Consider the following 17,117-nt stretch of genomic DNA (forward strand, 5'->3'; position numbering starts at 1 on the left):
AAAAACAAAGTCTTGCCAAACAGTATACATTTCTTCTATTATACATACTAGATATTACATAGAAAGTGGGAGTGAAAGAATAACCCTGGTTGACCATACATTTGATAAAGCTGTAGCAATAACATCAGCAAAAGCCCCTTTTTGACACGCTGTATTCCTCTTTAGGTTTTATCCCAAGTTAGCAGCTAAATTACTTGAAGAAATGGAATGACATTTTGGAAGCCAAATGTAGTAAGAAATTTCAGTAACAAAAGTTAACTAAAAATGTAGTATCAATACTGAAAAAGGGTTATAAAAGGTAGCATACTTGGCCTTAATCTTCATTTTCACTTGTAACCTTTAAGAAAAGAACTATTTGGGGGCGAGTGACAGATTTTCTCCTAGTCTTCCCTAACGATCATAAAATTTATTTCAAATACATTTTCGTTTAATTGAGTATGTTGTTTTTCTCTCTTGGAGTTCCCTCCAGAATTTTTGAAGTGTTGTCATATCTTTGTTGAGTGTCTCATAAGTAAACATAGCACTGAAAGATGTGCTTTTGTGAGAATACTCAAAAGAATGATGTAAACACTTGTACTTTGCACAGCGCAGGTTGGTATTTTTGAATTCCTGGGGTGTATTCAAGTAAACACAAGAAGAGGTTTATATAAATGTAAAAAAATGAATTTATGAAACCTTACTTTTTATGCTGCAGCAAAACAACTGAAAAGAAAATTATCTAGATTCATAATGGAGGAATTGGAAAGTTTGGTTTAATTCAGCTTTCTCAGACTTTGAAGCAATGAATTTTATGTGAACCTATGGGGGTCTTTGAGGTAAGAAATCTATAAATAATCCAGGACAGCCTCAAATTCTCAGAGTATGTGCACACACATTTAATCTCTCTGAAAATATGCAAGATTGATTAGGAATCTTCAAGGCTACATAGTACTAATTTTAAGTGAAATTTAATATTTCTGAAAACATAAAAAGTTGATATTTTTGTTATAACTACTGTACACCTTCTGGTATTTATAAAAGCCACCAGGACAGTAATGTTTGCAGCACTGAGATCACAAACACAAGAAACTACATAAATCATATAAACAGCTATTTAGGAGAAAACCGTTGTAAAAAGTCAGATTTGTATTCTGAATTTGTTTAAAAATATAAGGAAGGAATAACATTTTGATATGAGGTCTGTGTAACAGTAATAACAGTATCAATGGCATGGCAATTTGTTAATTATAAAAACTGTGGTTGTTACATGGGCTTTGGAGTTTGACAGACCTGAGATAAAACCCTTTATCCAGCTTTCGCTGGCTGTGTGATTTTAGGAAAATTATAAGCTCTCTAAGCCTTGCTTTCTGCATTTTCAATACGAAAATAAGCAACCTCACAGGTGGTTGTGAGAATTAATTGAGGATGTATGGAAAGCACTAGGCACAATGTCTAGTAAATATTTGGAGCTCAACAATTTCTCTTCCTACATTTCCTCAGGAGTCAAGAATCTTTCTCACTGAAATGTAAGGTTCTGCTTCATGCTGGGGAAACAGAATCACAGCATTTCAAGTTTCACGTTTCCTGATCTAAGCAAAGATTAAAGGGAAAAAGTGGAAAATAGGAGAACTAGTAGGGAGGCTGCTGCAATAATCTAGGTGTAGGCTGAAAAATTTGGAAGTGAAGTAGGGATGGAAAATTTTGAAAAGGAGCAGGAGCTGGTACAAAAGAAAACTGAAAGAAATTGTTAAATGAGTGGGAACATAGAGTGGGAGACATGAAAATGCCGAAGCAGAGCCAAGGTTAGCACTCATGTGGAATTTACTCTTCCTCTTCTTCTGCCATCAATTCCATCTCTGCCATGTTTATAACCACCTCTCAGAATGCAAGTGCCCCTCCATCTTAAGCAAATGAAAGGCATAAAAGGAAGGAACAGTGAAAATTTGGGAGCAGCAGGCATGGATCTGGAAATAGACCTGCCCCACCCTCATACCCACATCTAACTCCAGCCCACCAGTAAGAGTTTCTAGGATAATTCATAAAGGCTTTTAGTTCATTTTGTGGCCACATAAATTTGGACAGTAAGGCACTATTTTCATGCAGTACATCTGCTAAATTTATCTTTCTTTTTATGAAATCATTTTCAGTTACCAGATAAATGTGCTAAAGATGAAATCTAGTATTTCTGTTAGAGAAAGAAGGGAAAGGAATTGAAGAATTCTTTCTACAATGTCTATCTTGTTAGAGAGTATGGAGTCTTCTCATAGGATAGAAAAGAAGGTAATATGGACAGGAATTTACAAAGAAAAAATTCCAATTAAAATCACTTTCAAAAGTTCAATGATATATCCAAATGAGAATAAATTTTGTGCCACTGTGGATATGGGTAGGAGGGGGATATCCTCATGTAGGTGAAATATAGAACTTCTAAAGAAAAAGCAGCAGTTTACATATGCAAAAAGTTTAAAGCAGCACACACAGATAGAAAAGTGGGAGGCTTAAACCCTGATGTTATTTTTGACCTGTTATTCCCTTTTGCTGCTTCATCATTCATCTGATTAAAAACCTTATTGAATCTATGTCAGAAATGCTTTTCATATCTCACTTCTTTATGATCCCACTTCCACTGGTTTAGTTAAAGCTGGCTTTTCTTTCCTATTCTTTGGTTAATTTAGTAGTAATCCAGTATTTCTGTTTACATCCAGTTTTCCCCTGCTTGTCTTCATCCTAATCACTCCTGCTCTAATGTTTTGTGATTCTGCCACATAATTATAAGTGCTAGAACTTGGGAGTAGATGACAGTGTTATCTTGGAGTTCAAGATACTTAAAATATGTAATTCTAAAAATAACTAGATATATTTCAATTTAGAAAAGCAGATTTTAAAATATTCTGGTGAAAAAATAGTTGTTAAACTATTGCTAGAAATATACCAAGGGAACACAGCTAAAAGATATGTATTCCTATTACGTTCAACAATACTGATAACTTGAAGGTGCAAAAGTCATACTTGTAAAACATAGGGATTACACAAAGCTAGGAAAGATATAAAGCGTGTTAAATAACAGAGTTAGTCTTTATCAGGATGTAATTTCAAGGCTAGCATTTAGTTTACAAAATCAATTGCATAAAAATAAATACTTGAAAGTTTAATAAATGGCTCATGGACAGAGGGTTTGGCAGACACTGGTGTGATATGATGGTGTAAAAATTTAGTGTGATCTTTGGCTATGGTAATAGAAGTAAAGTGCACATGAAGAAAAAATATTTTACTATTTTCTGGTTTGATAACACATCAGTGGACAGTAATGTTCAGATTGGGGCATATATTGGGAAGAATTGCAAATTAGAAATTGTACAAATATTACAGCTGGGATGATGAGAGGATTTGAAAACCTATGGAATGCATAACCAGGAGAAAGCATGCCTCTTTATTTTCTGTATTTCTGATACTTTGATATCTGGGGCCTTGCTGGATACCTGGAGAGACTGCAGTTGCCAGGGCTAGCTAATTCCTGGAGATAGCAAACACCCTCCTGAGAGCACTCTCAAATGTAAATCAAGCAATTCAGAGCTCCTACCCCCCCACTGCTTCCTTTATCAGACTCTCATGTATTGAGGAACTATCTCCCTATTCTAATCACTCCAGAGCCAAGTACCAGATGACTAAAGACAGCCCTTACACCCAGAGCACACTGAAATTATTCAAAGTAGCCAATACTGAGCCTGCTTACCCTGTCTTGCTTACCTGTCCTGCGGAAACCACAATAAAGGCTCTTGCCCACATTTCCCCTTGTTTCCTCTGCCTTCTGAGCAACCCTCGTGCTTCCCTCGTGACCCTGCATCCATGGCACACTCCCTCTCTTGGGAACTGTGATTAACTAATCTTTTCAGTGGTAGTCATCTTGTGATCTGTGGGACTCACCATATCTGAATAATAATAAAACCTATATTGTAATACAGTAATGATTGAATCTTGAGGGCTGGAAAAAATACTTACTTTTATTTTTATTTAGCAAACATTGAGTACCTACTAGATGTCAAGCACCATTCTCCATACATGACTTACCTAGAGTAGAAGAACTCCTTAAATCTATGTGACTTCCATACCTTTCCTTATAAATATGCTGATTCTAGTCCCTTCTAAATCTTAAGATTGACTGATTGTCTTCTGGAGCGATATACAAAATATCCACCCACCAGCATGCTGTGCCTCTGACCAATCAGAACTGCTGCCAGCTGGACAGCTGGAGACTCTTTCTGGGCCAGGCGCCTTTAGTTCCTGAGTTATAAGGAGATTTGGAATACCTTGGGGAAGGATCTGATGTTGTAGTGGGGTAGGGGCAAAGTATTACCACATTTCAATATTGTAATAACTGGCCTGGCCATACCAGTACTCTTAGTTGAATATTAGCCGTGATAATACATCCCTTAGCCGTCTCTTTTATCTCTTACCTTCTTGAATTTCCTTCAGCTGTTCATTTTATGAAGTAAATTACAGACTTCATCATATTGACCATTTTGCTCTGAACAATGGCTAGTGTCTTTCTTAAACTGTGCTACTTGGATTGCTCTAAAGTGGTTTACCAGCTCACAGGACTCTTTGCATCCGGACTGGAATTCTCTATTAGGATGCCTAGAATTATACTTTGTGTTCAATATCAATAAAATGAAAATCTCATATGCCTTTTTATAAAGTGTATCACTGAAATAAAAGAGAGAGTGTTCATTCATTCCTCAGCTGGCAAGGAAACTAATTAAAAGATCATCATATATTCCTTAAGCCAGCTAGTCTTTCAATACATTTTAAATTACATTTTGATACTATAATCTTTATTTCCATATTGGAAAAGTTAACATGCTCACTAATCTAAAAAGTTTTATAATTGACGATAGACATTCTAGCTCATGTAAATCAACAGGTTCTGCGGCACTTGGAAAAGACAGGCAAAAGGGACACCACTTAAAAGAATGATGATAATGCAATGACAGGTACAATCTTCAGTAAGATTTTGTTGTCAGGAATACTGTTCTAATTTTAATAGTATTGTCTATAAAAGCAGTAAATATCATCTGATATTGGCAAAGAATTCTATGATAAAAATACCTATTAACTATTCTATCATTAAAAATTTACCCCCATTTCCCAAAATGTAGGCATAGTTCTTCAGTTGAGAGTATATACTATTGAAGACCTTTTTGAGGTTTAAATAGAATATTATTTTACCTTTATAATGATATGTTATTCTATTTTAAAAACTGTACAGTAGATATTTTAAATTTTGTGGTAGGTCATTATTAATGATACATTTAATCTTTGTTTCAGAATTCATACCTTTTAAAAAAGAATCCCCTGTTGAAATTTCGGTTTACCACCTGAATTAGCCTATATTTGGTAACTAAAAAATTTTTCCAATCAACTTCTAAAGCTGCATTTCCTAATGGCTGTAAACATCAAATGCAAGTTTGCTTCAAGGATTTACTTAACCTTTCATAATAACCTTTTAGAACCTTCAAAAAAAATGGATGTCAAAAATTTGTGAGTCAAATGTGTCTACATTGTGAAAAAGAATAGTAGAAAAGATATATTTGTTAAAACTCCATGAAAATAGGTGTTTGGCTGTAGATGATGATAGCAAAGGCCAAACCCAAAAGTTTTAGATCGGAGTCTCAAATTCTTTTAGTTGGAAGGGCGCTTCAAATGTCCTCTAACCCAGTTACCCATTTGAGTATTGCATCCATGACCTCCATTCTTGTCTGAACACCCATTTGCTCACAATATCAGCATGGAGGAGCACTATTCTTGCTTTCTTGACAAAATATCCATATATGGCAAAAGTGCACCTGAAGCTCTTTATTTATTTTGGGGAGTAGATTAAAGCTAAAAGACAAATATGGGCTTCTGATGCCACCAAAAAGTATTTGGTCTTGTATATTCTCAAGGAAAAAAATATAGTGTATTAATTCTAACCATGTCTTGTATATTTGAGTAAGGTACTGTGAGCACCAACTAAAACTTCCTAGCTCTAGCAGTTGATGTAGAATACCATTCCAGGTAAGTGTACCTCAGTACTCTCTCTGATCACAAGCACATTTTTTTCTTCATAATGTGCTAATTTAAACTTTTACTATGAATTTCCTTGTCCTGAATAATAAACCCTTCAGTATTAAACAGTGCACCTTGCTTCAGGAAAGGAAACATTCCATCCATAAAACATGTATGCTTGCAATGCTTTTAACTGCTTAGATTGTGTCTTTATTACCTCATGCAGTCATTATGCTCTCCTGCCTGGACTTTTCCATCAGCCTCATTACATTCCAATTCATTCTGATATCTAAGACTTATTATTTCAGGATGTATCTAAAATCTCATTTCCATAAGAACCATATTAGGCCATTCCCAGTGATATTTATTTCTTTGAACTATGGGTTTTGTGTCTGTATGGTGTGGCATTAGGTCATGAAAAAGTATTTCATTTGTTGGGGAATTGTTTAACATGCATATTTCTGCCTCCTTAGTGTAGCAGGAAACTCCTTCTAGACAGGAGCCATGTTTTAGGAGCTCCGATCATAATGTCATAATACATCTTGTATCTTGTGAAGTTCCTCTTAAATTAGTTCCTTCAAAACATTAAGCATAGTGGTGAGAACTCAATACAAACTCAAGAGCCACATACTAAAAGGCAGCAATACCAAAATCTTCTAAATGACCATATGGAAAAGCTGACGGGGGTTGGGGTGGATAAAGCAAATTGCCATGGCATGTTTCTACCTATGTAACAATCCTACATGATCTGCACATGTACCCCGGAACTTAAAGTTTAATAATAATAAAAAAAGTGTCACTATGCCACAGTATAAGAACCTTTTCATTTCTTTAATCAGTGTACACTACTTCAATGCAACAGTCAAAGTGAGTTACTTACTAAGGCAAATTTTTTGTTGAGAATCATCTGCTCCACCAAAGATGACTCATTGTGGAAGAGGTGGGGCTGCATATGGCTCCACATGTGAGGAAACCACCAGAACTCATCCACAGACCCCAAAAGACAGTCATCCCCTTCATCTTCCTCTTCAGTTCCTTTGGGGGGGAAAAGATTATCCAATTAATTCCAGTTACACTAATCTATGGATCTATGATTTATCAATCAGTCAGTTTAATCTATTCTCATATATGTATTTAGAAGACATCATTTTTCCTGTTTTACACACATAAAAGGCTGCCATTGAAAATATTGGAGGAGATTTTTATCCACATAGAAGGAACATCATAGAAGAACCCACTACTCTGAGAGCTAATTGGATTCAGTGTTGTGGCTAAAATTCAAGTGTGGCTGCATGGTTTTGTAATGACTAGTATTATGGACATGCTTGTGGAGAAAAATCTCCTCCCATATTTTCAGTGGCAGCTCTGATGTGATTTGTTTTATTAGAGCCCTACAGGCTAAAGATGGAGAATGGACTGCTGCTCTGGACCAGTCAGTTAAACCCAGTTTCTGTTAACATTGTTTGTTCATTCAATTTCCTAAGAGAAGTTGGTGGGGGTGGGGTGTGGTGGGCAGAGACTGTTGGCAGGAAAAGAATCAGGTCCTATGATTTGGTGGGCATTGAAAATCTTTTCTAAAGATAAAGGCATACTGTGAGGTTTCATGGTTATTATAATTTATACAGGAGAAACAAAGATTGAGTGCTATGGAGTGAGTGGAATAGCACGATCTTTCAACAAGGACAGTCTTCAGTTTCACTTTCATATGCTTAAGTACTCTGCTGGATGTGAAGGATCTTCCTCTCCCCTACATATAAAGATTACATCTTTAAATCTAATGTTTTATTTTCTGTATTTTTTCTTCTTCACATACACTTACATTACCGTTGTATGGTAGAACAAGTACAGCCTTTGGAGTTAGGAGTTTTTAGTTTATTGTAGGTTCCAACACATTTGAGTTGTATGGTTGCGCCACATGACCTCTTTAATGTCTGTATTGTAAAAAGATGGACAGCAATACCTATTTTATTTTTTGGGAGGAGGTAGTGTTTAGATAATTCTAGCACATATTGGGTAACTTATAATGCCCCTTTCTTGTCCTCCTGTATTTCCTACTTCTGTTCTTCTTGTGTTTCCTTGCATGTCTCCTTGGGTTTTCCCCCCCCTCATTATAATGCTACATGAAAGGAGGAGGTAGTTTTCACATGTGCTATGTGGCAGAGGTGACATTATGTTCAAAAACTGACCAAGTGATTATGTTAACTCATTGGCCTGATTAATGAATGAGTCACCAGCATTCTTGGAGCTTCTGAGTGGTTATCTTATGGCTCAGGGAAGGTATATAGAGAGAAAGCCAAGAAAAATAGGACGATGGATTCAGGGGTTTAGAAATTCTGGTGATCCCAACCATAGCAGGTTCTTGGGTCCTACTAAATTTGAGGTGATAAATAAGGTGACCTTGGTAAAGAAACATTTTGTAGGTGTGACTGGTGATCTTAAACACGTTTTGCTTGACATAAGAATGACGTCATTTAGTTTTCCTGCATTTAAACATCTCTACTTCTATCCATGATACTCCCTGTTGCTTAACATTTTGTAGTCTCCAGGATGCTTTATTAGTGTCAGTTATTTGTTGCCATTTTATTTTCTCACACTAAGAGCAGGCAGAGTCTCTTGGAGTTTCCCAGTAATCGATTCTTTCCTGATTTCCACATACTCAGCAATGTCAGTGAGCTAAGATTTCCTAGTTTATGAGAAATATCCTCTCCTGCTGCTTTTAAGCTCTATTCCCTGTTGCATATAATTCCCGTCTTTCCTTGCAACTTTCTTGTCATCTTTCCTTTATTTTATTTTATTTTTTTTAGTTGGCCTCTGCTCAAATTTACCAGAACAGAGCAGCAGATCTCAGGATTCTTTGAAAAGATAGCTCAGGCATTTGTCGTCCTTTCCTGAATATCATGGTGAAATCTGTGACTAAAATATTCATACATTTGAATCATGCACGAGTTAGACAGATGATGTCTTCCTTCTGACATATTTGTCTCAGTTCATAGTAGGCATAATTTTATGTCTTTTCTCTTTATACGTTCATCTTTCTTTTAATCCTACTTTGAGAATGTTTTACATTAGAATTACGTTGAGAACAAGTGTCTGTTGCTTATTACTTTAAAAATTAATATTAAAAAGCAGTTGAAATATAATTAACTGTGGGTTAATTACATTTGATTGGACTGTTGTGGCCTCTTGACACCCCTTTGCTTCCCCACTTTTCCCACCTTTGTCAGAACTGGAGGAAGAGAGAAGAATGAGAAGTCAAATTCCTCAATTTTAAGTGCCATTTCTTTCTTTGTTTTGGGGGTAGGGGAAGAAGCAGATTATATTTATTTTATTTATTTTCAACATTTATTTTAGATTCAGGGTGGACATGCAGGTTTGCTGCCTGGGCAGACTTCAGGATGCCAAGGTGTGGGATATGAAAGATCTTGTCACTCAAGTAGTGAGCATGATAAACAGCAGTTAGTTTTTCAACCTTCACTCTTCTCCTCTCTCTGCCATTCATCCCCAGTGTCTATAGTTGCCATCTGTATGACCATGAGTACCCAATGTTTAGTTCTCACTTATAAATGAGAACATGTGGAATTTGGTTTTCTGCTCTTGCATTGATTCACTTAGGATGATGGCCTCCAGCTGCATCCACGTTGCTGCAAAGGGCATGATTTCATTCCTTTTTTATGGCTGTGTAGTATTCCATGGGGAATAGGTATCAGATTTTCTTTATACAATCCACCACTGATGGATACCTAGATTTATTCCACATCTTTGCTACTGAGAATAGTGCTGTAGGGAATATGTGAGCACATGTGTGTTTTTGGTGGAATGATTTCCTTTCTTTGGATATATAATGTATCCAATAATGGGATTGCTGGGTTGAATATTAGTTCTAAGTTCTTTGAGAAATTTCAAAACTACTTTCCACAGTGTTAAGTGCTGTTTCTTAACTTGTCACAAAACTATGCTGAAACCATATAAAGTTATTGCAAACTCTAATTTATTTTAATATATTTATATAAATAACTTGGCTCTACATTTTATCTGTAATGTTTCCTATTCTGTTATTATATTTAAAATAATCATTGAGACAGAATTGTATCAAGCAGTGTTGAGCACTTCACAGACATCATTTCATTTAATTGTCAAAACAACCTCATGAGGTAAGGGCCACTGCAAACCTCATTTTACAGATAAGGAAATTGATATTTAGAGAGGTGAAATAACTTGTTCCATGTCACTGAGAGGTTTGAGACAGAACTTGAATTCAAATCCTGACTCCTAACTCAGATTGAGCAACTCCAAATTCAGGGCCCTTAGCTATCATTCACTGGCGAAATGTGGAGTCTAGAAATAAGACCAGCACTTCTCATTCAATATAACATTGCTCTTGCCATTGTTAATTTATTCTACAATATAATTAGAATATACAGGTACTATTGGATCTCAGTGATTTGGGGAAATACAAAAAACTAACAAACCTATAAATAAGGAGAATCTTTTGACGTTCAGCTTCCCTAATCAAGGATGGGTTAAGACTAATTTTTTTTTGACACTTCATTAGCTATGTGACCTTGGACCCCTCTAAGTTTCTGTGTTCTTACCTAGAAAATAAGTTAACATATTCTTTAACTTCTAGAATTCAGTAAAAAGGAACATGAAAAATGCTTAACAAAGCACCAAAAGAGAACTATGGTTTTTATTTTTTTCATCCCTTTATTTCTCACATAAATGCACATACCCTTCAAAAATTAAAATAAATCAAACAAGATAAAGCTCTCTCTGACATAAAGTATTACAATTATGACAATGCCACTTTTCTTTTTCCCTTCAAGACTGAGTAAAATGGATAGAATTTTTTTATAGAAAAAGGAATAGTAATTTCTTCATTTATAACGGAAGAAAATGTAATTCAATTATATTTTATCCCTTCTAATTTTTGAAAGATCAAGTATTAAATTTTGTATCTATTCCCTCTAAAAAATGATTTAATTGGTCTTAGACCTGGCTACAGTTTTGTGGAAACTCTCATATTATACACAGATAACAAGACCTCTTCAAACCTTGGCCTCCGTTTCCACCTGTGTTGTACTTTCTCTGCCTTAGGGAGAGGATACTCTTATTATGAGCTATTGGAAATGCCCAAGTAAAGAAAGAGGACAAGCCTCGCAGAGATGAGAAGGAATGACATGAATTGGCTAGAATCATTCCCCAGTATTCAGTAATAGATAAAAAAATAATGGAGTTGCCAGGAACATTTTCTTATATTTGTTTATTTATTAAGCAAATCTGGACTGTCCTGATTTTGCTATGATGTCTCTTCCTATTATCTCCCTTTCTCGCTAAACACATCACATATTTCACTTTAATTTTGCCTTAGTGATTTTTGTATCCCTATGTTAATTTTATTTTATTCAATGGATGTCAAAGAATCTAAGATAATCATCCTGAAGTTAGGATATCATAACCCAAAAATTTAGGAAGAGGTTATGGGCAGCATTCTGTTTCCTTAAGCTCTTGAGGCTCTCCATTGTGAAAGTTATGAGTCTAACTTCGCTAGAAAGATGAACTGAACTTCTGCACGTAAAGTTCTCACTTGATATATCTATTGCCAAGATAGCAGAAGTTTCCTATAAGCAAAAGATTTAAAATAGATCACTAATTATGTTTTCATCTTTGAGGTTTCATTAAGAACCAACTCACTGAATCATAAAACAAAGTCAAACATGATCATGAGGTTCCCAGGTGTTAATAATTAAAACAATCACAGAAAAAGTATATTTTTCATATTGATCTAAGAAATTCAGGGGAATAAAATCTTCAGAGCTTCTTATGTTAAAGGTATTCTTAAAACCCACAGAATTTTCAAATTGATAGGTGAAAGTTACATGCAGTTGTATGATTATACATATTGTATTCATTACACAGTTGTACAATAGAAAAACACTGTAGTCAAGTCTCATGGCTCTGTAACTTCCATGGAAACAAATGGAAATTCACTTACTCTAGAAATACAATATTACTTCTATCTAAAAATGGAATTACTACTTATGTTGTTTATGTACACATGGAAATTATGTTGATAGTAGTATATAGATAAAATTCTCAGCATGATATGTTTATTAAACCCTTAAGGGTACTCATCAAATACATACAAAATAACTCTTGCTCATATTATCAAATTTAAATTTTGAAAAGCATTTGCAATTGTAGAAAATTGATAAACTTGCTTAAATATCATGTCACTTTAAAAAATTACTTACATGTTTATTTATTTAGATCTGACACAAAATGCAAAGGCCCAGAAAAAATTTAGTAAAAAGTAACTTTTCTTTTCATCTCTCTTGTTTGATTCTCAAATTCTCTTCTTCACTGATATGGTTTGGCTCTGTGTCCCCACTCAAATCTCACCTTGAATTGTAATAATCCCCATGTGTCAAGAGTGGGTCATGTGGAGATAACTGAATCATGGGGGCAATTTCCCCCATACTGTTCTCATGATAGTGAATAAGAAGTCTCACGAGATTTAATGATTTTATAAATGGGAGTTAGCACAAACCCTCTTGCCTGCCACCATGTAAGACACCCCTTTGCTCTTCCTTCATCTTCTACCATGATTGTGAGGCCTTCCCAGCCATGTAGAACTGTGAGTTCTTTAAATCTCTTTTCTTTATAAATTACCCAGTCTCAGATATGTGTTTAATAGCAGCATGAGAACTGACTAATACATTCACGGATATTCATTCCTATCAGTTTATTATGAATTCTTTCATAGATATCTTATACCTGTATGAATAGCTCTGTGACTGTGGGCAAGTTACTTAACTACTCAGTAACTGAGTTTCCTAAGCTATAAATTAAGAGTTCTATACATGGAGTTGTATAGCTTTCACCTCCTCCTTTATTTTTATACAAATGAGAATATATTCTAATCATTGTACTATATCTTGATTTTGCATAGCTTTTACCTTCTCTTTTATTTTTATATAAAAGTTCTAATCACTGTACTGTACACTGATTTTTCAGTTTCTTGAAAGCTCTTTCTGTATGGTTTACTTTTAAAATTATCTCTTTTTAATGACTGCAGAGTATTCCATTTTATGAGTATACCAATAAATGTAATTTTTTTTTTAACTTCTAAAAATACCCATTAATTCTTTCAATCATGAAATTGTGTTTGGCTATCCTGAGGTAAGTGAAAATATTTTTACTCATTTTAATTATGTTCGTGAAAAAACTTTTTAATTATTCTCAATATTTAGAGTGATCTCTTTTCACATTTCATAGAGGAATCCGGAATCAGACCCCACAGTTATATGGCCATATAATTTATGATAATAAGACACTATGAAGCAGCTGGGAAGGATGGTCTTTTTAATACAGGGTGCTAATTAGATTTTTTTAAAGAGACAGATTCTTGCTCTGTTGCTCAGACTGAAGTGCAGTGGCATGATCATAGTTAATTGCAGCCTAGACCTCCTGAGCTCAAGTGATCCTCTCATCTCAGTCTCCCAAGTAGCTGGGACTACCAGGCACATGTCACCATGTCTGGCTAACCAATTAGATATTTTTATGAAAAAAAAAAAACTATACTGACCCCTATCTGATATATATATATATATATATATATATATATATATATATATATATATACCCAAATCAATTCCAGATGTATCACAGATTTATAAATTGAGCAGCCTGGGCAACATAGTGAAACCCCTTCTCTATGAAAACATTGTCCAGGCATGGTGGCATGGGCCTGTAGTTCCAGCTACACAGACGCTGAGGTGGGAGGATTGTTTGAGCCCAAGAGGTTGAGGCTGCAGTGAGTTGTGTTTGCACCACTGCACTCTACCCTGGGCAACAGAGCAAGACCCTGTCTCAAAAAGAAAAAATGTCATGATCTTGTGGTATGCAAAGATTTCTTAAATAAGATAGAAAAGGCTGATCATTTAAAAAATGATAAATTGAACAACACTAAGTATTTTTCTTCATTAAAAACACGGTAAGGAAAATGAAAAGACAGCCAGACAGCAGGAGAAAGTACTTGCAGCACGTGGAACTGTAAAAGAAGTTCAAGGAAAGAATTTCTACAAATGATTAAGTAAAGGCAGAAAATCCAGATACTTCTCAAGAGAGGATATCCAAATAGCCAGTCAACATATGAACAATGATCATTTACTGCTCCTCAGAGAAATGTACATTAAAACCCTAATATGATGTCTCTACACGTTCACCAGAAAAGCTAAAATTAAAGAGACAAACAATATAGAACATTAGCAAGCATAAAGAGCAACAGGAACACTCATACTATCGAGAACATAAATGGGTACAACCATTTTGAAAAATACTGAAGCTAATTATAAGTGTACCACATAACTAGCAATTCCATTCCTAGTCGATGATTAACAGAAAAGAATACTCAAGTCATCTGAATGACAGGTATAAAAATGTTCATAACAGGACTATTGAGAAAAACCCAAAGTCTGGAAACACCCAACCATCTACAGTTGAATGGACTAGATAAGTAAATTTCATATGTTCAAACAATGGAATACTGTACAGCAAGGAAAAGGAAAGAATTGTAACCTATAGACAATAACATCTGTGAAACAAAAATCATGTACAAAATGAGCTGGATACAGATGAATCTTTATGATTCCTTTTACATATCTCTCAAAGTCAAGTAAGATTAATTCATGATATTAGAAGTCAGGATACAACTGTTCTTTGAGAGAAGCTAGTTACTGTGAGGGGCTCAAGAAGTGGAGATTTTGGAAGTGTTCTCTTGCTTGATCTGCCTGCTGTTTACACAGCTGTGTATACTTTGAAAATTCACTGAACATCGCAATTACTATTTATGTACTTTTATATATGTAAATTATAATTCAATAAAAATGAAAAGCCATTAGATAGTTCCATAAGCTTTTAAACCGTTAACATTTTACAAAAATTTAAAAATACCATGTTAAATGGAATTGAATTATAAGAAGTTGGGGAGGGACATAGGGAATGTAGGAAGGTGTGAGCAGAGTGTGCAATTTTAAGTAGAGTGTCAGAGAGATCTTAATGAGAACAGTTGATCCTTTTTTCTTACCTGTATGGTAAAATTTCCCTGAAAATCCCAGGTTGAATGTAAAATTTGTGATTTGTGCACGCAGAAGATTCTGAGTATCAAGCAGGGCCTGAAACACATAATTTAAAAAATATATCAGGTAAAGAAGAGCATTAAAAAGTTTTCAAAAGATATCTCCTTTTTGCATTCAGAGGATAAAACCAGTTCATTATACATGTGAGAATTAAATGAGGGAAAACAATTTCATTATCACTTTAAAAGTAGAGAGATACTTTCAAGATTACATGAAACACATACATTTTTTATCCTTTAGCTTGCAATAAATCAGTAAAAAGTGTCGGTTGGAAAAAGGAAGTTAAATGAAAAGTTAAGTTTATTCTGCATGTATCAAAGGAACTAGTATCTAAATAGCTAAATATATAAAATATATCCAGTTTACCCTTCAGGCACATGGATCACCAATTGTCAAAAGAAGGGCACTCGTTTTAAGTGAAGCTATGCAATAACATATGTTGAAAGAAACAGATTATTTGTCAGCAAACCTTTGTTATTCAAAAGCTAAATCTGAGATTCCCAAAAGATAATGATTGTTATTCGAAAGGAGATATCATGATAAAGTGGATCCCTAATTTGCCCTTTCATTAAAAAACAGACAAAATATCCTACTTCTAATAAGTGAAGCTATTTTGAATTAGAGTTTTAATTGTTATATCTTATAAAATATTTACCATGCTGAGCATTTAATGTACTTTTCTTTCTTCTTTTTTCTTTCTCAGTCTTACTTAAATTCTGATTCTTATATTCCTCCTCTGTCTCCCTCTCTCTCTCCATCTCACTCACACACACATACATTATACACACATACACACTCACTTAGTGAGTGCTCACTTCAACTAGGCAGAAAGTAGTGCTGTTAGATTTATAAATGATCTTTCATGGATAAAGTTAGTGGTAGATCCTAGCTTAAGGATATAGATCCAAATTAGGTGCTCCTTTTATGCTACCACACCTTATCTTCTGCCTTTCCTTAGTACAGTTGGGCCCACAACTAAATCTTATTTTCTTAATCATGATTCTGACATCTGGAAAGTCTGCCTCATCATGTTCATGGTCCCAACTTTTTTGGAGTATAAGCAGATATACAGTTTTTTTATCCATTGACTACTGCATGATTGTATGCTTTATCTGAATGCAAGATATTCTTCCTGATTGGAAAAGCAGAGGAAGATAATTTCTGGATTCAAATTTAAACTTATCTAGCCAATGTGAAGTTTTGAAATTTAGCTATCTAATTCTTTTTGTATCACTACTCTCTTTTTTTTTTCTTTTTTTTATTGCATTTTAGGTTTTGGGGTACATGGTATCACTACTCTCTTAACATGACCAAACTTTTTGGTGTGCACAACTGAACCATGTAATATGTGCATTCTAATGACACTCAAAAATAGAAGACAGGCCTGTTGGTGGATCTCTACACCTAACTATGAGAGCAAAAGAATTAACTGACATCAATGTCCTCAGGGACAGATTAGGTCCTTAAAAGGTGGGAGAGGGGGGATCCAGCCAGCTGGGCATGATGAAGTTACAAATGAGACTTCTAGGTCAGATGCTGGACCCTGGTGCAGGGAAGGATGTGCCTAGGTGTAAAGTAGTTAGTATACATATATAAGTGTGTGTATGTGTATACCATTGACAATTATAATACACACACATTTTGTATATGTATATGTATCCTGCTGACAATTGTATCTCCCCTTTCTTTCTTCTCCTCTTCTTCCTCTTTCTCAATTCTTTTGTTCGCCAGTTGAACGTTCTAGCCTGCTCTTCCTATCTTCCCTTCCCCTTAGATTGTATCTTTGTTCTTTTTCCATTTTAACTCACTTCATTTCAGTCTCTTATTTTTCTTCTTTCAGTGGTTAAAATATAGATTCCAAATCTATTTGAAGATTATTTTTGTGTGTGTTCAACGTTTTAAGTCTTACAATTGGCGAGATGAATATTCTTTTTGCCTTTGTTTTTGGTCAAACTA

General features: G+C 34.8%; 1 protein-coding gene across 8 annotated transcripts in view; it reads right to left on the minus strand.

The window, feature by feature from the left end:
- The window catches only part of LOC101039804 (N-deacetylase and N-sulfotransferase 3), a 204,171-nt gene that overhangs the window by 121,548 nt on the left and 65,506 nt on the right, over nt 1-17,117 (minus strand). For all 8 annotated transcript variants that reach the window (XM_010340358.3, XM_074396969.1, XM_074396964.1 and 5 more), the window contains 2 exons: nt 15,110-15,197; nt 6,905-7,059 (listed from right to left, as the gene is read on the minus strand). In XM_010340358.3, coding sequence (XP_010338660.3) covers nt 6,905-7,059; nt 15,110-15,197 — 243 coding nt within the window. The remainder of the gene's footprint in view (nt 1-6,904; nt 7,060-15,109; nt 15,198-17,117) is intronic.

Source organism: Saimiri boliviensis, chromosome 3, assembly GCF_048565385.1.
Source record: "Saimiri boliviensis isolate mSaiBol1 chromosome 3, mSaiBol1.pri, whole genome shotgun sequence".
Taxonomy (NCBI): Eukaryota; Metazoa; Chordata; class Mammalia; order Primates; family Cebidae; genus Saimiri; species Saimiri boliviensis.